This window comes from Oxyura jamaicensis, chromosome 15, assembly GCF_011077185.1.
Source record: "Oxyura jamaicensis isolate SHBP4307 breed ruddy duck chromosome 15, BPBGC_Ojam_1.0, whole genome shotgun sequence".
In the NCBI taxonomy this organism is placed as follows: domain Eukaryota; kingdom Metazoa; phylum Chordata; class Aves; order Anseriformes; family Anatidae; genus Oxyura; species Oxyura jamaicensis.
Window position 1 is genome coordinate 15004346 of NC_048907.1, and position 14340 is coordinate 15018685.

At 49.6% G+C, this 14340-nt stretch overlaps 1 protein-coding gene across 2 annotated transcripts in view; it reads right to left on the bottom strand.

Annotated features, from left to right (window-relative positions):
* The window catches only part of LOC118174884 (transmembrane protein 132B-like), a 244473-nt gene extending 230139 nt beyond the window's left edge, over nucleotides 1-14334 (bottom strand). The window contains exon 1 of one of the 2 annotated variants that reach the window (XM_035340636.1): nucleotides 14214-14334. In XM_035340636.1, coding sequence (XP_035196527.1) covers nucleotides 14214-14298 — 85 coding nt within the window. In that variant the 5' untranslated portion in view covers nucleotides 14299-14334. Of the gene's footprint in view, nucleotides 1-13702; nucleotides 13818-14213 lie in introns of those variants that run through there. The other variant, XM_035340635.1, reaches the window with a different exon arrangement.
* Between the last annotated feature and the right edge of the window lie 6 nt (nucleotides 14335-14340).

A 14340-nucleotide genomic window follows, 5' to 3' on the forward strand; every position in this document is an offset into this window, starting at 1 on the left:
AAAAAAAAAAAAAAAAAAAAAAAAAAAAAAAAAAAAAAAAACATCTTTCTCTTGCATGCAGTTACGTGAACTTCTCCTACTACCTCTAATGGCTGCTCCCTGCCTCAACTTCCCCAACTGCAAGAGGCACGCTGCACTCCCCAGGGGCACCACGTGCGTGATTACTGCCTTCTGCTGGGGCATCTAGTTCAAGCACAAGCAGAAAGGAGACTGCTCCCAACAATGACGCCATGATGCACATGTGCTAAGCACAAAAGAAGGACCCCAGCTGATTTTCTGCTCCCCTTACCATACAGGCTTTTCTTATTCTTTTTGTGTAGGATGCAGCCTGAGGTATATGTTTTGTTGTGGAGGTTTTATACCATGTAAATAATGGACATTGCTTATGTACCAATTATGTCAAACCCAGCTGTTTACCTTTGCTACAACTGCAATTATTTTAACAGGAATAGTAAAAATAAATTGGGGAGAAAAATAAGAGGAACTTTCCAGTTTTTGGTTTTCAAAACAAGAGCGCTGCCAAGCGCGATCTGACCTCAGACAAGTCATGTGCAGCCACTGATCTTAAAAATCAACTGAGCTTGTCCATGCATGGAGAACAGACCCCTTTGTGGGGTTCTGTGCAGGAACGGGTCCCAAAAGGTTCAGAATTTGGCCCAGCCACATCTTCCTGGATTACCACAGCCTGCTCCAGCTGGGGCAGCAACCGGACTCCCCCAGCAGCTGAGCCACCACCTAATGCTGACACCCAGCAGGCGGACAGGGGACAGACAGCCTGAGAGCCAGATGCATGGACCATCATCTCTCTGCTCTCCAGGAGGTTCACTTGTCCCTTGTCCAAATGCAAAAAAAAAAAAAAAAAAAAGCAGGCTGGACTGAACACTTCTGAAGGGACCTTTCTTGTGGCTGGAGCAGCCCTTCCCAGCCCCACGTGCCATCCTCCTGCTCCTCCTCCCCCCAGAGTGCAGGCAGATGCCAAGCCATGGAAGTTACTGTTTCATCTACAGCATCTGGTTCCTTGGCAGACTCCTCGGAAATTATGTTCATAGCTTTAAAGCTGTCTCTAGCTCTGCTTCATGGGTTTGCTGCTTTTGGCTTGTAGCAGCCTCTTCTCATCTTCCCTGTCCATTATTTTGGCTGAATGTTGCTCTTAAGAGTGTAGGAATTAGACCACTCGCATCTCCCTCTAATTAGGAGAAAAAATAAGCCATATCCCATCTTGTCCTTTAAAGACAAGCACTTGTTCTACTTTCGCAGCCATTTTCAGGACACCCTGGCCACTCTTGGTCTTGAAGCATCATGTACTTGTAGTCATATGCAACCGCCTTGACAGCCTGGTCAAGTATACCCGAAAGGTTCCCCCCAGCACCACAGGAAGGGATTTATGTTTCCTGACAACAAAAGGTGGCAGCTGAAAGGCAAGGGATGACAGGCCCTACCCCTCACTGCTAGCCTGAGGTAACCACCACCTGGGATAAGAGAATAAGGTGATGCTCAGTCCATTTTTCCCAATTAAAACTGCCCATGACCAACAGAGATACTCATGTCTTCTTAAGGATCAGCTCATTTTGGAAGACCTGAGAGGCCACCATGGAGTGACAACCTCCAGACACCACTGGCTGGCAAGGGGTTCCCACCAGCAACCCCACAGCAAGCACCAGACAAGGCTTCCCAAAAAAAACAAAGAAAACACCAAAGAAAACAACTGTCCCAAGAGCACGGAGGCAGCACCATGGGGTCTCACAACATGGTAAGAGCAGAACAAACCTGATGGAGGGCAAGCTCTTAATGAGGCACTTAAAACCAAACCACTTCACGTGCTCTCATCAGGGAATGCTCCATGGAAGCAGCACCTTTGCCACCTACATGCCTCACTGACAGCTGCCCACACTTCCACCACGGCAGCTCCTGACCTCCCAAAATGCTCTCTCAGAGGAGAAGCGTCAGCCTGGTTATTCATCATTGCTTTCTACCATTGCTGGCTCGACGCCCAGAGCAGAACTGCCCTGGCTTGCAGGAGCAGATGTCCAACTGGATGCTGAGTCTCTGTCTCTGGAGAAACCACAGCTCATCCAAACTCCCCCAGGACCACCAGGAATGGCTCAGGCATCTCCAGACATGGGAACGTATGGCTGCAGTCATCAGCCATGAAGGGAAAGTAGACCAGGTGACCCCTTTCCTTGCTTCCAGCACAGAAACAGCTTAAAGTTTCTCTGCACCTGTGCAGATGGAAAATCCCTGCCATGAAGAACACCTGAAAGACCAACATGGCATATGCACACTGAGTTAGAGCTCAATTAGCAGCCCTGTTGATTTAACAGAGCCATTGGCTTGAATAACTGATGTTTGTAATGGGCAGGTTGGAAGAGGAGGGCAGGAAGGAAGTCAGATGCTCTATCAGTCCCCATCACCAGCATCCAAAGGCCCCATCTGGAGTATGGAGGGGAAAGCACCGCTGAACAAACAGACCAAAAATGGTGTTTCCTCAAGATAGCAGGGCAGAGCCAGGCTTTCGCGCAGCATTACTACTGCCCCCACTTACCCCCTCTGCTGCAAAAATGCCCAGAGCCCTGCCACCTGGTTCATGGAAGGCATTTGTCCAAGGCAGCTGTGGACTTGGTGCACATTTATCCTTTCTGAAGTAACAACTACATAAAGAAAAAACTGTAACAGATCTCTGAGCATTTAAATGCATTTCCATAACCATTCATAACGATTCCCAGAGAGCAGTGTTTACAAAGCAGGAACAGAGGCTGAGAGCACCCATTAGTAGCAAAAGCATTAAAGAAAATATATTTTAAAAAAAAAAGATTGGGAGTTATCCCCAGCCAAGGATTGCAGGCCCAGGTTATTCCTTTCTGCCTGCTTGTCTGGGAACAGCAGCAGGTTGGGGATCGCGTGCTGCTTGGGACAGGGAGCCAGCTCGGGCCCCCATGATGACTCCATGCAGGCGGTGCACAGCAGCACTTGCTGCAAAGAGAGCAGGGATGTCAGGTGCAGCAGGTCCTCATATCCACAGCCTTAAAGGTGAAAAGGTGACAAAAGAAAGGAATGATAGAAACCCTGGCAAAGCACCAGCACATCTTCATCCATCCATCAACCCCCACAGCAGCTGGATGAGGTTTCAGCAGCTGCTTTCACCAGTTTTAGAAGATGCTTGAACTGCTTTCATCACATGGCAAATCAAGATGACTGTTTGTTTCCATTCACACTATGTTTTGGCAAATTCCTTAGCTCTGTGCTGTGCAAAACAGTTCTGCTGGCGGATGGTGGCGGTGTGACCCTGCTGTGTCCCTGCTGCTGAGGTTCCATATGGGAGCTACTTGCTAAAAGAAGAAAATCATTTATCCCACTCCCCTTCCCATGGACACAACTTGCTCAGCCTCCAATACAAACTTCATCAGGTTCAGCCTCAAAGCGGCAGCAAAGACACTCACCAGCACGAAGTACAAACCAACAGAAAAGATCAGATCAACTATTTAAAGGATTAAGTGCTATGGATTTTTTTTCCCTAAGAGCCATGAGCAATTATTTTTGAGCACACAGATCTTAGCCATTCATTTATCCCAAGAATAAAAGTGGGAGAAAGGGGAAATGATTGCTTTTTCATTATTTGTCACATTGCCAGTACTGAAACAAAGTCAGAGGACTGCCAGGAGATCTCCTTTGACCCAAGTAAGAATCATTCTGAAACATTTTAAACCCACAGGGAAAAAAAAAAAAAAAAAAAAAACCTGAAAAATCTTTCCACCACGATGCTGAAGATATATGAGCAACAAAAGAAAACCCCTTCCTCCACATACAAGATGCTGCCACTCAAGCTGAGCATAGAGGCTTTTAAAAAAGGTTCTGTCAGGGGTGAACCAAAACCAGACCAGGAATAGCCAAGCTTGAAGATTCACGTCATCAGCCCAACATAATTGCTCACAGTGAGTTAGAGATATTAAATATATAAATATATATATATAAAAGATTCTACATCAGGAACCAATTTACTTTTGCTGCTCCACGAAGCAATCATGCCCCAGGACCTGCAGCTAAATGCTGGAGCTCACGTAACTGGAACAGCAAAGGGAGCAGCACAGAACTTTAATGGGTTATGAAATTCAATTGAAATTGATGGTTGGAGAAGGGAAACAATACCACCCTGCCAATTTAACACATGGGTACATACACAGATGCGTACACAGACCAAGAAAGGTGGGAGCTCATTTTCAGCTCGCTCTCGTGTCCATAACACCCACAGCGCTCTAGAGAACGAGACAGCACCTCGTACAGTAACTTAAGCAATATATAATATATCAACATCTCCAGACCTTTTTGTACCAGAACCTTTAATATAAGATCCACCTTTTGTGAAAGCAGTAATACCTTAGTCCAGCCAGCCCCAGCCACTCCGCTGAAAGACCAAGAGCCCCGCTGGAGTCACCTCCAGCTGGAGCATCGCCTCCCAGCCCTGCCCAGCTGCTGGAGAAGTCTTGGAATACACCTGTTTACAGCTGATGTACTTTTCAAACACGGATCTCTTCTGTAATGAAGCCTGATGAACAATAGAAAAATATTATTGACAGGGGTGTACTTCTTCATCAACTCAAAAATATCATTGAGCAGAGCATTTTCACAGCTCAGCAGAAGGTGGAAAGAAAGACAATATTATGACTACACAGGAAAGAAAAATATAATTCATTATAATTAACTTACAGTAGTTTTCTTGTTGGTTTTGGCTTTCTTAGGTGAGGTTCCTCACTAGTTAGAGCCCCAGTCCAACTCAGAAAGCCTTTTTCAGGCAAAACTCACAGTAATGGAAAATTAACTCGGGTAAAACATTCAGGATTTGGCCAGAACACTTCAGAGCCATGCTCACATTCCCAAGGCACCAAAAAGGACTGCCTGAACACTCATCCTTTTGGCACTTCCATGCACACACAGTCAGCTGGGTACTTTGGACCCATCATAGGGAAGGAAGAGCCAGACCAGCACCACATTCAGCAACTGGTGGCACGTGGATGCTGCTGCCCTGCAGACACCAGGAATGGCCATGTTGGTGTCTCAGTTGGCACGGGGCTGGTGCGGGCGCTTCACCCAGCCACAGCCCCGCAGTACTGCACCAGCCAATCCACAGGGAGGCTTCGATGCACAGATTAATCATTATAACTTTTAACTGAGCTAATGTAAGCATCATATGTTGCTAATTACACAATGCAGGGCGGGGGGGAAATATTGTAAATGAATTTGACTGCTTAATCTAATCAGGACAACAAGTTGCATTTTAATTACAAATTGTTGTGCAGCAGCAAAGCATCTGCTGCAATTCAGTGACCCCAGCCCCAGAGCAAAGCCCCACCATGTCTCATCACCATCCCAAACACCAGGCAAAGCCAAGCCCCAGTGTCACCCCCAGTTTGGGACAGGAGCGCATCCACCCACAGATAGCGGTGACATGCCAATGGTGCAGAAATGCCCACCCTGAACACCCCTCCCTGATGACTTTGTGCAGCGAGGGCTCCTGCAAGACACCTTTGTGCTGGCCACATTCAAACCCCACCATCTATAAACTCTGCTGTAATGCGAGCAACCATCTCACCACGTGGAGGCAGAAATCCTCGTGAATATCTCTGACTCGCTGCCTGTCAATTTGCATAAGCGAGAAGCAGGCAGCGCCTTTGCAGCCTGTTTCCTCTATGTCCTCACAGTTAAGGGGAAAGGAAAAATGGGAAATGCAATAAAAAAAAATAAAATGAGATTACAAATAAAAAAAACACCACTCCTGGACTTTCTCATCTGAGGTAGTACCTGGAGCAAGTTTTACAACCAAATTAAAATCCCTGAATATTGTGGGTTTTAATGGAAACACTGATACAGCCGAGTAACTACAGCACAGGAATGCACCTGCATAATGCATCACCTTGAGAATGCATTACTGTGAGGGATGTGAAGATGACAATGTTCACCACCCGACAGTACCTGCGGCAATGAAAAACATCTACTTGCCGATAACTCTGCTGATAATTAACTAGAGAGTTTCAGGAAGGAGAGAAAATCCCTAAAATTTTATGGCAGATACAGGCTACCCAAAAAGCAAAAAGCAATCTGTCTTATATTATTTTTCAATTTGATACAGTTTCTATTTGTCAAAATGAACTTTGAAAAAAAAAAAAAAAAAAAAAAAGAGCAAAGATGCACAGACTCTGAGCACATTAACGTGCTCCAGATTTTGCCAGTTATCTACATTAAAGGAAAAAACCTGCGGTGTTTTTGTTTTAAACACCAGGGGGCTGATTACTGCGAAACGATCTTAGGTTTCTCCCACTAAGTGGACAGATGGATTGCTACTTTCACAACTTCTTTTTTGCAGGGCTGAATTCAGCTGCTGGCAGGGGGATCCCTCCCAGCATCGTTTTTCTCCCTGCACTCACTGGGGCAGGGCAGAGACCCCCAGAGTGGCACAGTGCACAGCAGCCTCAACAGCACCATGGGAGCCACAAGACAAGGCAAGGATAAGGCCTGTGTATGCTGCAGCCACAGCGGGACTTTGTGCCACAGGGGGCAGTGCAACCAGGGGGAACGCCACCAGCACCAGCCAGGCCCAGAATGAGCTTGCCAATGTGGCAGTAGAAAAGCTGGAATTTAAGGGGTTCTTGCCAGGCAATAAGGAAATAAAATGCATTGGTAAACGCATGCTGTTTGCCTAAATGTTTTTAAAAGAGAAATTTTACAAAGGGAAAAGTGAAATGCTTGGTACCAAGCTTCAGGCCTACAGCCCTAACCCTAGTTCCCAGTGGTGAGCAACTCAGGAACAGCCATGAGCACTGTGGGGCTCCAGCCGGCAGCCACTGCGTTCCCAGCCCCTCACTCTCACAGGTGAGACACGGGTGGGCAGGGGAAGGGCTGGGAAGAAACCCTCATTGTGCAGGGAAGGGCACTGCTCACTGAGAGGTGCTGCTTTAGGAACGTCTCTAGGCCCTGCCCCACGTGCCCACTGCTCGGCACCATCCCACTGCAACCAAGGGACTGCACCACCTCTAGGACAAGGGACAGAAGAGGAAATGCTCATTTTCATCCAAGGACACGAAACCCCAATGAAAGCAAGCTCCCAGCACCAGGAATGACTAAGCACGGAGTCAGGCAAGGCTGGCAGAAGCAGTGACACACTCCAAGATCCGCACCAACACTGATGCCGTGCCATACAGAAAAGCTATTTCTGAAAAAAACAAACCCAAACCACACAGCTAAAACCAAGGACCTGATTCTGCATCAACCCACTCGAGCCACCTGTCAGTGCTGCCTCAAGTGCCCCATCCGTCCACACCTCCAGACAGTGACACATGGGTCAATAATTTAGCTAAGGATACATGCCAACCCCCTCTGTTCCGCTCTCAGACGCGCCTTTCACAATAGCTCCTTACTTTAGCCCTAAATTATTTGTCTCTGCTCATCTTCAGGGGGGAGCAGACAGCAGAGAAAGAAGCAGGCAATTCCCTGTGATCTGAAAGCTCACTTTCTAAATCAAATCAATTTTTCTAATGTAATTTGCCTAATCTAAATCACTGACCCATGCATTTTCTCACAATCCTCTGACAAGGGCTGCACCAACTCAAGCAAAGCTAAAGCACTCCAACCAGACCAATTCATAGAAGTCTTTAGAGGAATTCTTTCATCACTGTAATTAATTCTTTAAGTACCACAGTGGGATGCTCTGAATTCCAACCCAGTCCAAGGAGTAATGATTATACTAATGGGAGAAGCTGTGAAGTAAATAAATGTGAGTGCACTGCTGAAAGAGATCACTTTCAATAGGAGGCTGCCACTCAGGGAGATAACCATGTTCTGGGGATAACTCAAGACGACAAAGCCCCACAGACTGGAGCCTGATGAGCAGCCCCAGACCCACGCACCTAACTGGGCGTTTCAGCAGACACCGACGAGAGCCAGGGCAGCTCCGGCTCCCGGCCACACAGCTCCACACAGTGTTGGTCCTGCCCCACATTGGGAGCACCTCAAGAGTCACAACACAGCAGTGGCTGCTGAAGAGCCACAAGGCCACAGGAGGGCTGGCAGCGACTGCGGCAAGACAGAAGGCTCAAGGCTATGCTAAGTTATGCTAATAACTTTCAGTGGGCTACTCCTAAGCAAAAGACAGGAAATGAGTAACAGCTGGATAAAAAAAAAGAGGAGGAAACCTTTGTATATTAATTCTCATATCTGTCAGAGATGAGGATTTAATAATGTTAGTAACTAAGCTACTCCATTATTTCCAAACACCTTGGAGGAGAATGTCTTTGTGCAAGATGAATTAGACAGTGTGACTGTAGCTGCCTTCTTTGCTTCTTTAGAGTTTATCTCCACGTGCATTTCAAGTCCCTGTCCTTTATTCTCCAAATAACCTCCAACTGTAAGTGTATTTGCATCCCAGCCTCAGCTTCTCCTCCGTTTCCCACCTGTTTAACCATTTGTCCCCATTTTGTGGATTTGTCTGACTTGGGTGTTCGAATGAGGATGGAAAGTCATGGATTTGCGTCACCTGACAAGCGACGGAACAGGCAGAGAAGACGCGTAGGCGGAAGACGGGAGAGACCTAATGGGCTGCGAAGCGCTCTGCCAAGGAAGCAGCAGAAGCCTTGCTGCCTGCAGCACTGAGCACCAGCCACACAGGAACTGCCTGTACCCAACCAGAGATGCAAGGAGCACATTATTCGCCAGTGCTTGCAGCTCTCCCTCCCATGATGTGGGGATGGCTGAGGCACACCAGACTTCGAGCTTGCCCTGACAGAGCTCTTCTGCTGCTGCTGGAGAGCTTTTACCATCCTCTCTTTCAATGATGAAAAGCCCATTTCGTTGTGCGGGTATGCATTTTGTCTTTTTTCCACCCCATGGAAGACAACCACACTTATTGTGTTTAATGGCCATCTGCCCCCAGCTCTCAAAGTGCCCTTGAGAACCGCCCAGGACATTTCAGGCTACCGTGGTCCTGTGGCACTGGGAGACAGAGGCACTGGGGGCTGATGGCTACTGCCTCACATCGGCCTCAACATGCCCCGTTCATATGGCCAGACTGGATCCTTCCAAAACTTGTGTTAGACTTGCTCTTTTTTGAAGAACAACAACAAAATAATAGTAAGAATCAGCCAAAGCCAGTCAGCAGCTACTGACACTCTGCTGAGTTTCTAATTACTGCTCGTTGCATAGAAACCAGCTCAAGGGTTCCCTTTTAGGGTGCATGGACTTTGTCATTTTGGGGTGCAAGTTTTATCCATTCTGTGCTGCAAGAGCAATGTTTGCTCCAAGAGCTGCAGCATCCATTAAATAGCATCCCTTCCCCACCACAGCAAAGGTCTCACTGCTAAGCAAAAGCTGTGGCTAATTGACAACAGCTCCTAAACTGAGAGATAAAATAGTTGTGTCTGTCGCTCATGTGAACAGCTGGCTTCGGCAGCCCGACTGCTAAATAATGTAAAATGGTTAATTCTTCTGACTCAGGGAAGATCCTTTACGAAAGGAATCAAAGTCTCTGGTGCTACAGAGCCATGCCCTGATCATTCCTGCATCTTAAAAATCTAACATTGCTCATAAAATTAATAAATAACATAAACCTTGCTCCTCGCACTGCTCTCCCAATCAGAGAAACTGGATTTAAATCACCTGTTGGCAGGTTTATTGCAGGGCCCACAAGCAGATAAGGTCCTGTGCACCAGCCCTCTGCACTTAACAGAATATAAATCTCTGCTTTGCCATCTGTTTTTGAGATGCTCCCATACAAGCAAAACAAGGAGAAAAAAAAAAAAAAAAAAAAAAAAAAAAAAAAAAAAAGCTATCTGCACTTCCAGTCTCCAGAAGGATTTTATTTCTTGGGTAACGAGGATGACATTTCTCCTGTCCCTTGCAAAAATGCTTTTGCTCCCCAGGCCATTTCCCCCAGAGCTCCCTGGGCAGGTGGGCGGCCACACTCTCCCCATGCTGGGGTCCCAGAGCTGCCTAGGGCGCAGCAGCTCTACAGGGCTGCTTGATGCTAGCACAGCAAGACAAGCAGCACTGGTTCCTGCCCAGTTCTACCCCCTTCTTAGGATACCCCCTTGCTTAGCCCTAACACACAAAAAAATGAAGTTGCAGGAGACCAGATAGAGCATAATCACCACTTTTAAAGTCATCTCCTATGACAGTCAAATTGATAAGTGGGGAAGCTGGACTGCTTTCAAAGTTGAACAAACTGATCTTCTATGAAAGTTGGTGTTTACATTGCCTTTCAATAGCCCACTGAAATATGCATCTCTCTTGCCATTTCATCACCAAAATTCAGGAAGTGTTTAAAAGAATAAAAAAAATAAAAAGGAAAAAAGAAAGTGTGCTTGAATCTGGAGCACATCATAAATTCATGAAGCTTTCTGAATGCTGCCAGAAACAAAGCATGTTTATGTAAACAGAGAAAAGCTGAAAGTGCATGGCAAGAGAATTTCTCGACAGCATGGAAGAAACGTTAATATTGAGACGGCACCCGAGTCTGCAGCCTGGGCAGCATCCCACTGTGTGAGGTCCTGGGCACAGGGCTAAGTGCCCCAGTCCCCCCATGGTGGGGAACCCAGAGCAAGGCAGGCACAGGGCGATCCCTGCCCACCCCTATAAGTTATCCAGGGCCTCTTTGCTCACAATTTCTGCCTGCCTCACATGGGAACAGCTTCTTCTGGAATGCCAGCTGGGAGGCTCTTGACAGTGTGCCATCGAAGTGTCTTCTACGACACCCAGAGTGCTGTGTGGCTGCTCACGCTCCTGAGCCTCCATGGTACTCAATGCCAGCTGTGTGGCAGCCACAGCCAGGAACACGTCTCGTCACAGCCAAGCAGCAAGTGCTAATGCTGTGCTGGCGAATCAAGTCACCACCTGGCATTAATGGGCATCAGTTACACCAACAGGGGAGGAGGGCGGAGGGGTCAAGTTTGGTGAGTTCAATTCACAGAGCAGACTATTTATTTCTACAGGTTGGCTCCTCATCCAGCAGGATGCTTCCCAGGGCCAGACGGGTTTTGGTTTGTTAGATTGCTGCCTACCACCTGCCCCAGCCACCCCTACAAGGCCGGTGGGTGCTCAGATGCTACCAGCCCCACGGAGCCAGGTTCCAGCCACCCTCCCAGTGTGCAGCCCCACAGCACCTTCCCTCGCCCATGCACCTCCTGCAGGGCAGCCGCCAGCATGGGTCAGCAGGACTTGTTGCTACAGGTGGGCAGCAGCACCCTCCATGAGATATGCAGTACGTGTTGGGAAAGCCATGGCTAACATGGAGAGGGGAGAGTAGTGCCACCTGCTCGTGTCCCGCAGCACCAGAATCAGTGCATGAAGTGACGGGCAAGCTGATAGAAGCCCCAAGAGCAGGTACGCAACACACCGTCTGCTGCAGACACCCAACATCTGCCAGGGCTCGGAGGGTAACTAAACACACGATGGCAAACCCATCACAGCAATCAAGTGAACAGATGCCATCCCTGGCTCAGGAACGCATCCCTGATACGGGAATCCTTCCCAAGATGCAAACCGTGCTGAGGTCTCAGCGCCCCCCGCAGCCCACCTTGGGCTCGCACCTTCCTCCCCACGCCAAGCTGCTCCCAGCACGGGGATAGCAATGCTTGGAGCGAGAGCCTCGGAGCTCCCATCACTGCCAGTAATAAAATACAGCAAATTAATTGCACTCTATTGATTTGTTTTTTAATGCAACTATTTTGGCATCCAAACCCCAGGAGACTCTATTGATCAGCTGAAGAGCCAGGTGTCAATGAGTGGAGATGTGCAACCAAGCCTGACAGACTGAAGAAAACAATCAAAAACCGACATGGTGAGCAACGGGGACTTTCCTCTTTCAAACATACAAAGGAGGATGAAGGGGGATTCTGAAGTGCAAAAAGCTGCCCAGGGCAGGTCCCGGCTGCCACCTGCTTTCCCAGGGAGAGCGACGCTGATCGCAGTGGCGATGCAAGAGCCCACAGTAGCTTCACCGCCTTCAGAGAAGCTGCTCCAGATTTACACTGATGGGAAGTAAAATCAGAATACGTGAAATGTATTGCTGGAATGGACGCTGGAGCAAGAGGCACTACAGAAATTGCAGACTCCTCCCCTGACACCACTACGCCCCCACATCACATCGGGTGGGACAGTCACAGGACAAAATGTTGAAATCCGTGCAGATGAGGAGAAAATAACCTACATTTTCAACAGTTCATACAATTGCATTCTGCCAACCTATGGCACAGCCGATAGCACAGATCTCTCATTTTTTGTTCCCGAAGCACCCCTGCACAACAAATGCCTCCATGCTACGTAGAGCCTTGGGAAGGCACACAGTGAAACAAGTGTACTGCCTGCCCTCCCACAGCTCCCCAGGGGTCCAAATGCGACCCTCTGCTCCCTTCTTGTGCACACATTGTGGCAGCTGCTGCAGCCCAGCCTCGCACACAGGCAACCCACCCAGCTCACCCCCTGGATGCTGACCCACACCGCCCAGGAGGCAGCCCCACCACCAGCCGGGAAGGTGGCCAGAAGCCCTGCCTGGCTGCCAGCAGCAAGCAGGGGCCTGCTGCCAGCAAGGCACATTCTCAAGGCTGGCCCCGGGCTGCCAAGCGCACAGTGCTTGCCCTCTGCTCACAGGGGACCTGGGGACTCTTAATGGTGCCTTCACAGAGCTGTTCTGGGGGTCCGACGGACGGGAGGGTGAACGGGAGGTAGGAGCCACCTCCACAGAGCGGGGAAGGGAGAGAAGGCAAATAAATGGTGAAAGTGGCAAGTGCCCAACGTGGCTGTCTGTACAAGCGGGGAGCTCGGAGCTGGCAGCCCCACTGCATGACCCAGGCCGGGGTGTCCACAGCTACCCGGGTCACGATGCACTCCACTAGCCCCAGTGCCTGGCATGGACACACCACCTGGAGCGTGCCGCGGGTGGGAGCACAGCCCTAGCCCCCCCCCCAGACTCCTGCTGCCACCCGTGCCCAGGGACGGAGAGGATAGGGGCAGCAGCAGGACACAGGATACCACAGCCTGGCAAGGCAAAGCCCTGTGAAAGCTTGGCGATGTGCAGCATGAGCTGCGAGCCTGTGCCGTGCACGCTGAGCACAGAGGCACTCAGAGAGTTGGGGAGAGGGACGGGCACGGTGGCAGGTTTGCAGCCACACTGTTCCAAAGTGGGTTTCCATATGTTTAAGCACTCAGAGTGCTGAAAGAATTACACCCACAGCCCAATCTCACCATGGTAGCTACCCACACAGGAGGAGAGGGGAATATCAGAGAAAAGATTATCATTAATGTGTCAAAGCAATAAAAATAAAAATAAAAAATGTGTTCCTTTGCTGCTCTTAACTCCCTCCTCAACTAAAAGCAGAGGCTTCACCAAGCACAGGGCATCGTGCTGCCCACAGCAAGCCCCTGCCCTCATGTCCTGTGCCCTGCTCCCAGTTTCCACGCATGCCCTCGGTTGTGTTCCCCCCCTCGAAGGACAAGCAGGGCGAGGACCCCTCGTGTCCCTCGTGCCCCCCAGGGCAACGTCTCTGCCCTCACAAACTGCTCCTACTGTGTCCTTGCAGGGACCCTTCCCCACATTCTTCCTCCTTCCTCCCGCACCCTCCCCAGGACTCCCAGCAGCCGCCAGCACCGTTCCCACTCCTCGCTCCCCCCCCCCCCCCCCAAAAAAAAAAAAAATCCTCTTTTTTTAGCGGATCCCTAAACCCACCACCAAGTTTCCCCGGCAGCCCAGGGCCAAACGCGAGCGCCGTCCCGAGCAGCAGCAGTAGATACGAACGACTCGCTGAGCAACTCCAGCCCCGGTGCATATTAATTGGGCTTTAACAGCCGCTATTTATTACCGCCAACAGCTGCGGGCACAGCGGTCCCTGCGGCGGCTTCCCCGGTCACCGCAGCCCCCGGACCCCTCCAGGACCCCTGGCGCTGCCTTCCGGTGGATGGGGGGCACAAGGGGCGAGCCGCAGCCTAGCTCCGTGTCCCCCTCATCCGCTCCCCATCCCTAGGGCCTGATCCTGACCCCACCACAGCCACGAAGCAGGTTTAAGGCTCCCGTACCCCAAGCATAAATGTTATCCCGGGGAAGGGGGGAATAAAATTATTTAAAAACAGAGTTCTCGGGGAGGAGGGGGGAAAAAGGGGAAGGGAGGGGTAATAAAATTTTTTAAAAAAAAAAAAAAAAAAAAAAAAACACGGAGTTTTCGGGAGCCGCGCGGGGTTACCTCGACACAGAAGCAGCAGCGGCGCCAGTAGCAGCGCGGGGCCCCGGGAGAGCATCCTCTTTGTTCCATGCCCAGCCGTGGGCATGGTGCTGCTGCTCTTCGGAGCGGGGCGGCTGGCGTCGGGGGG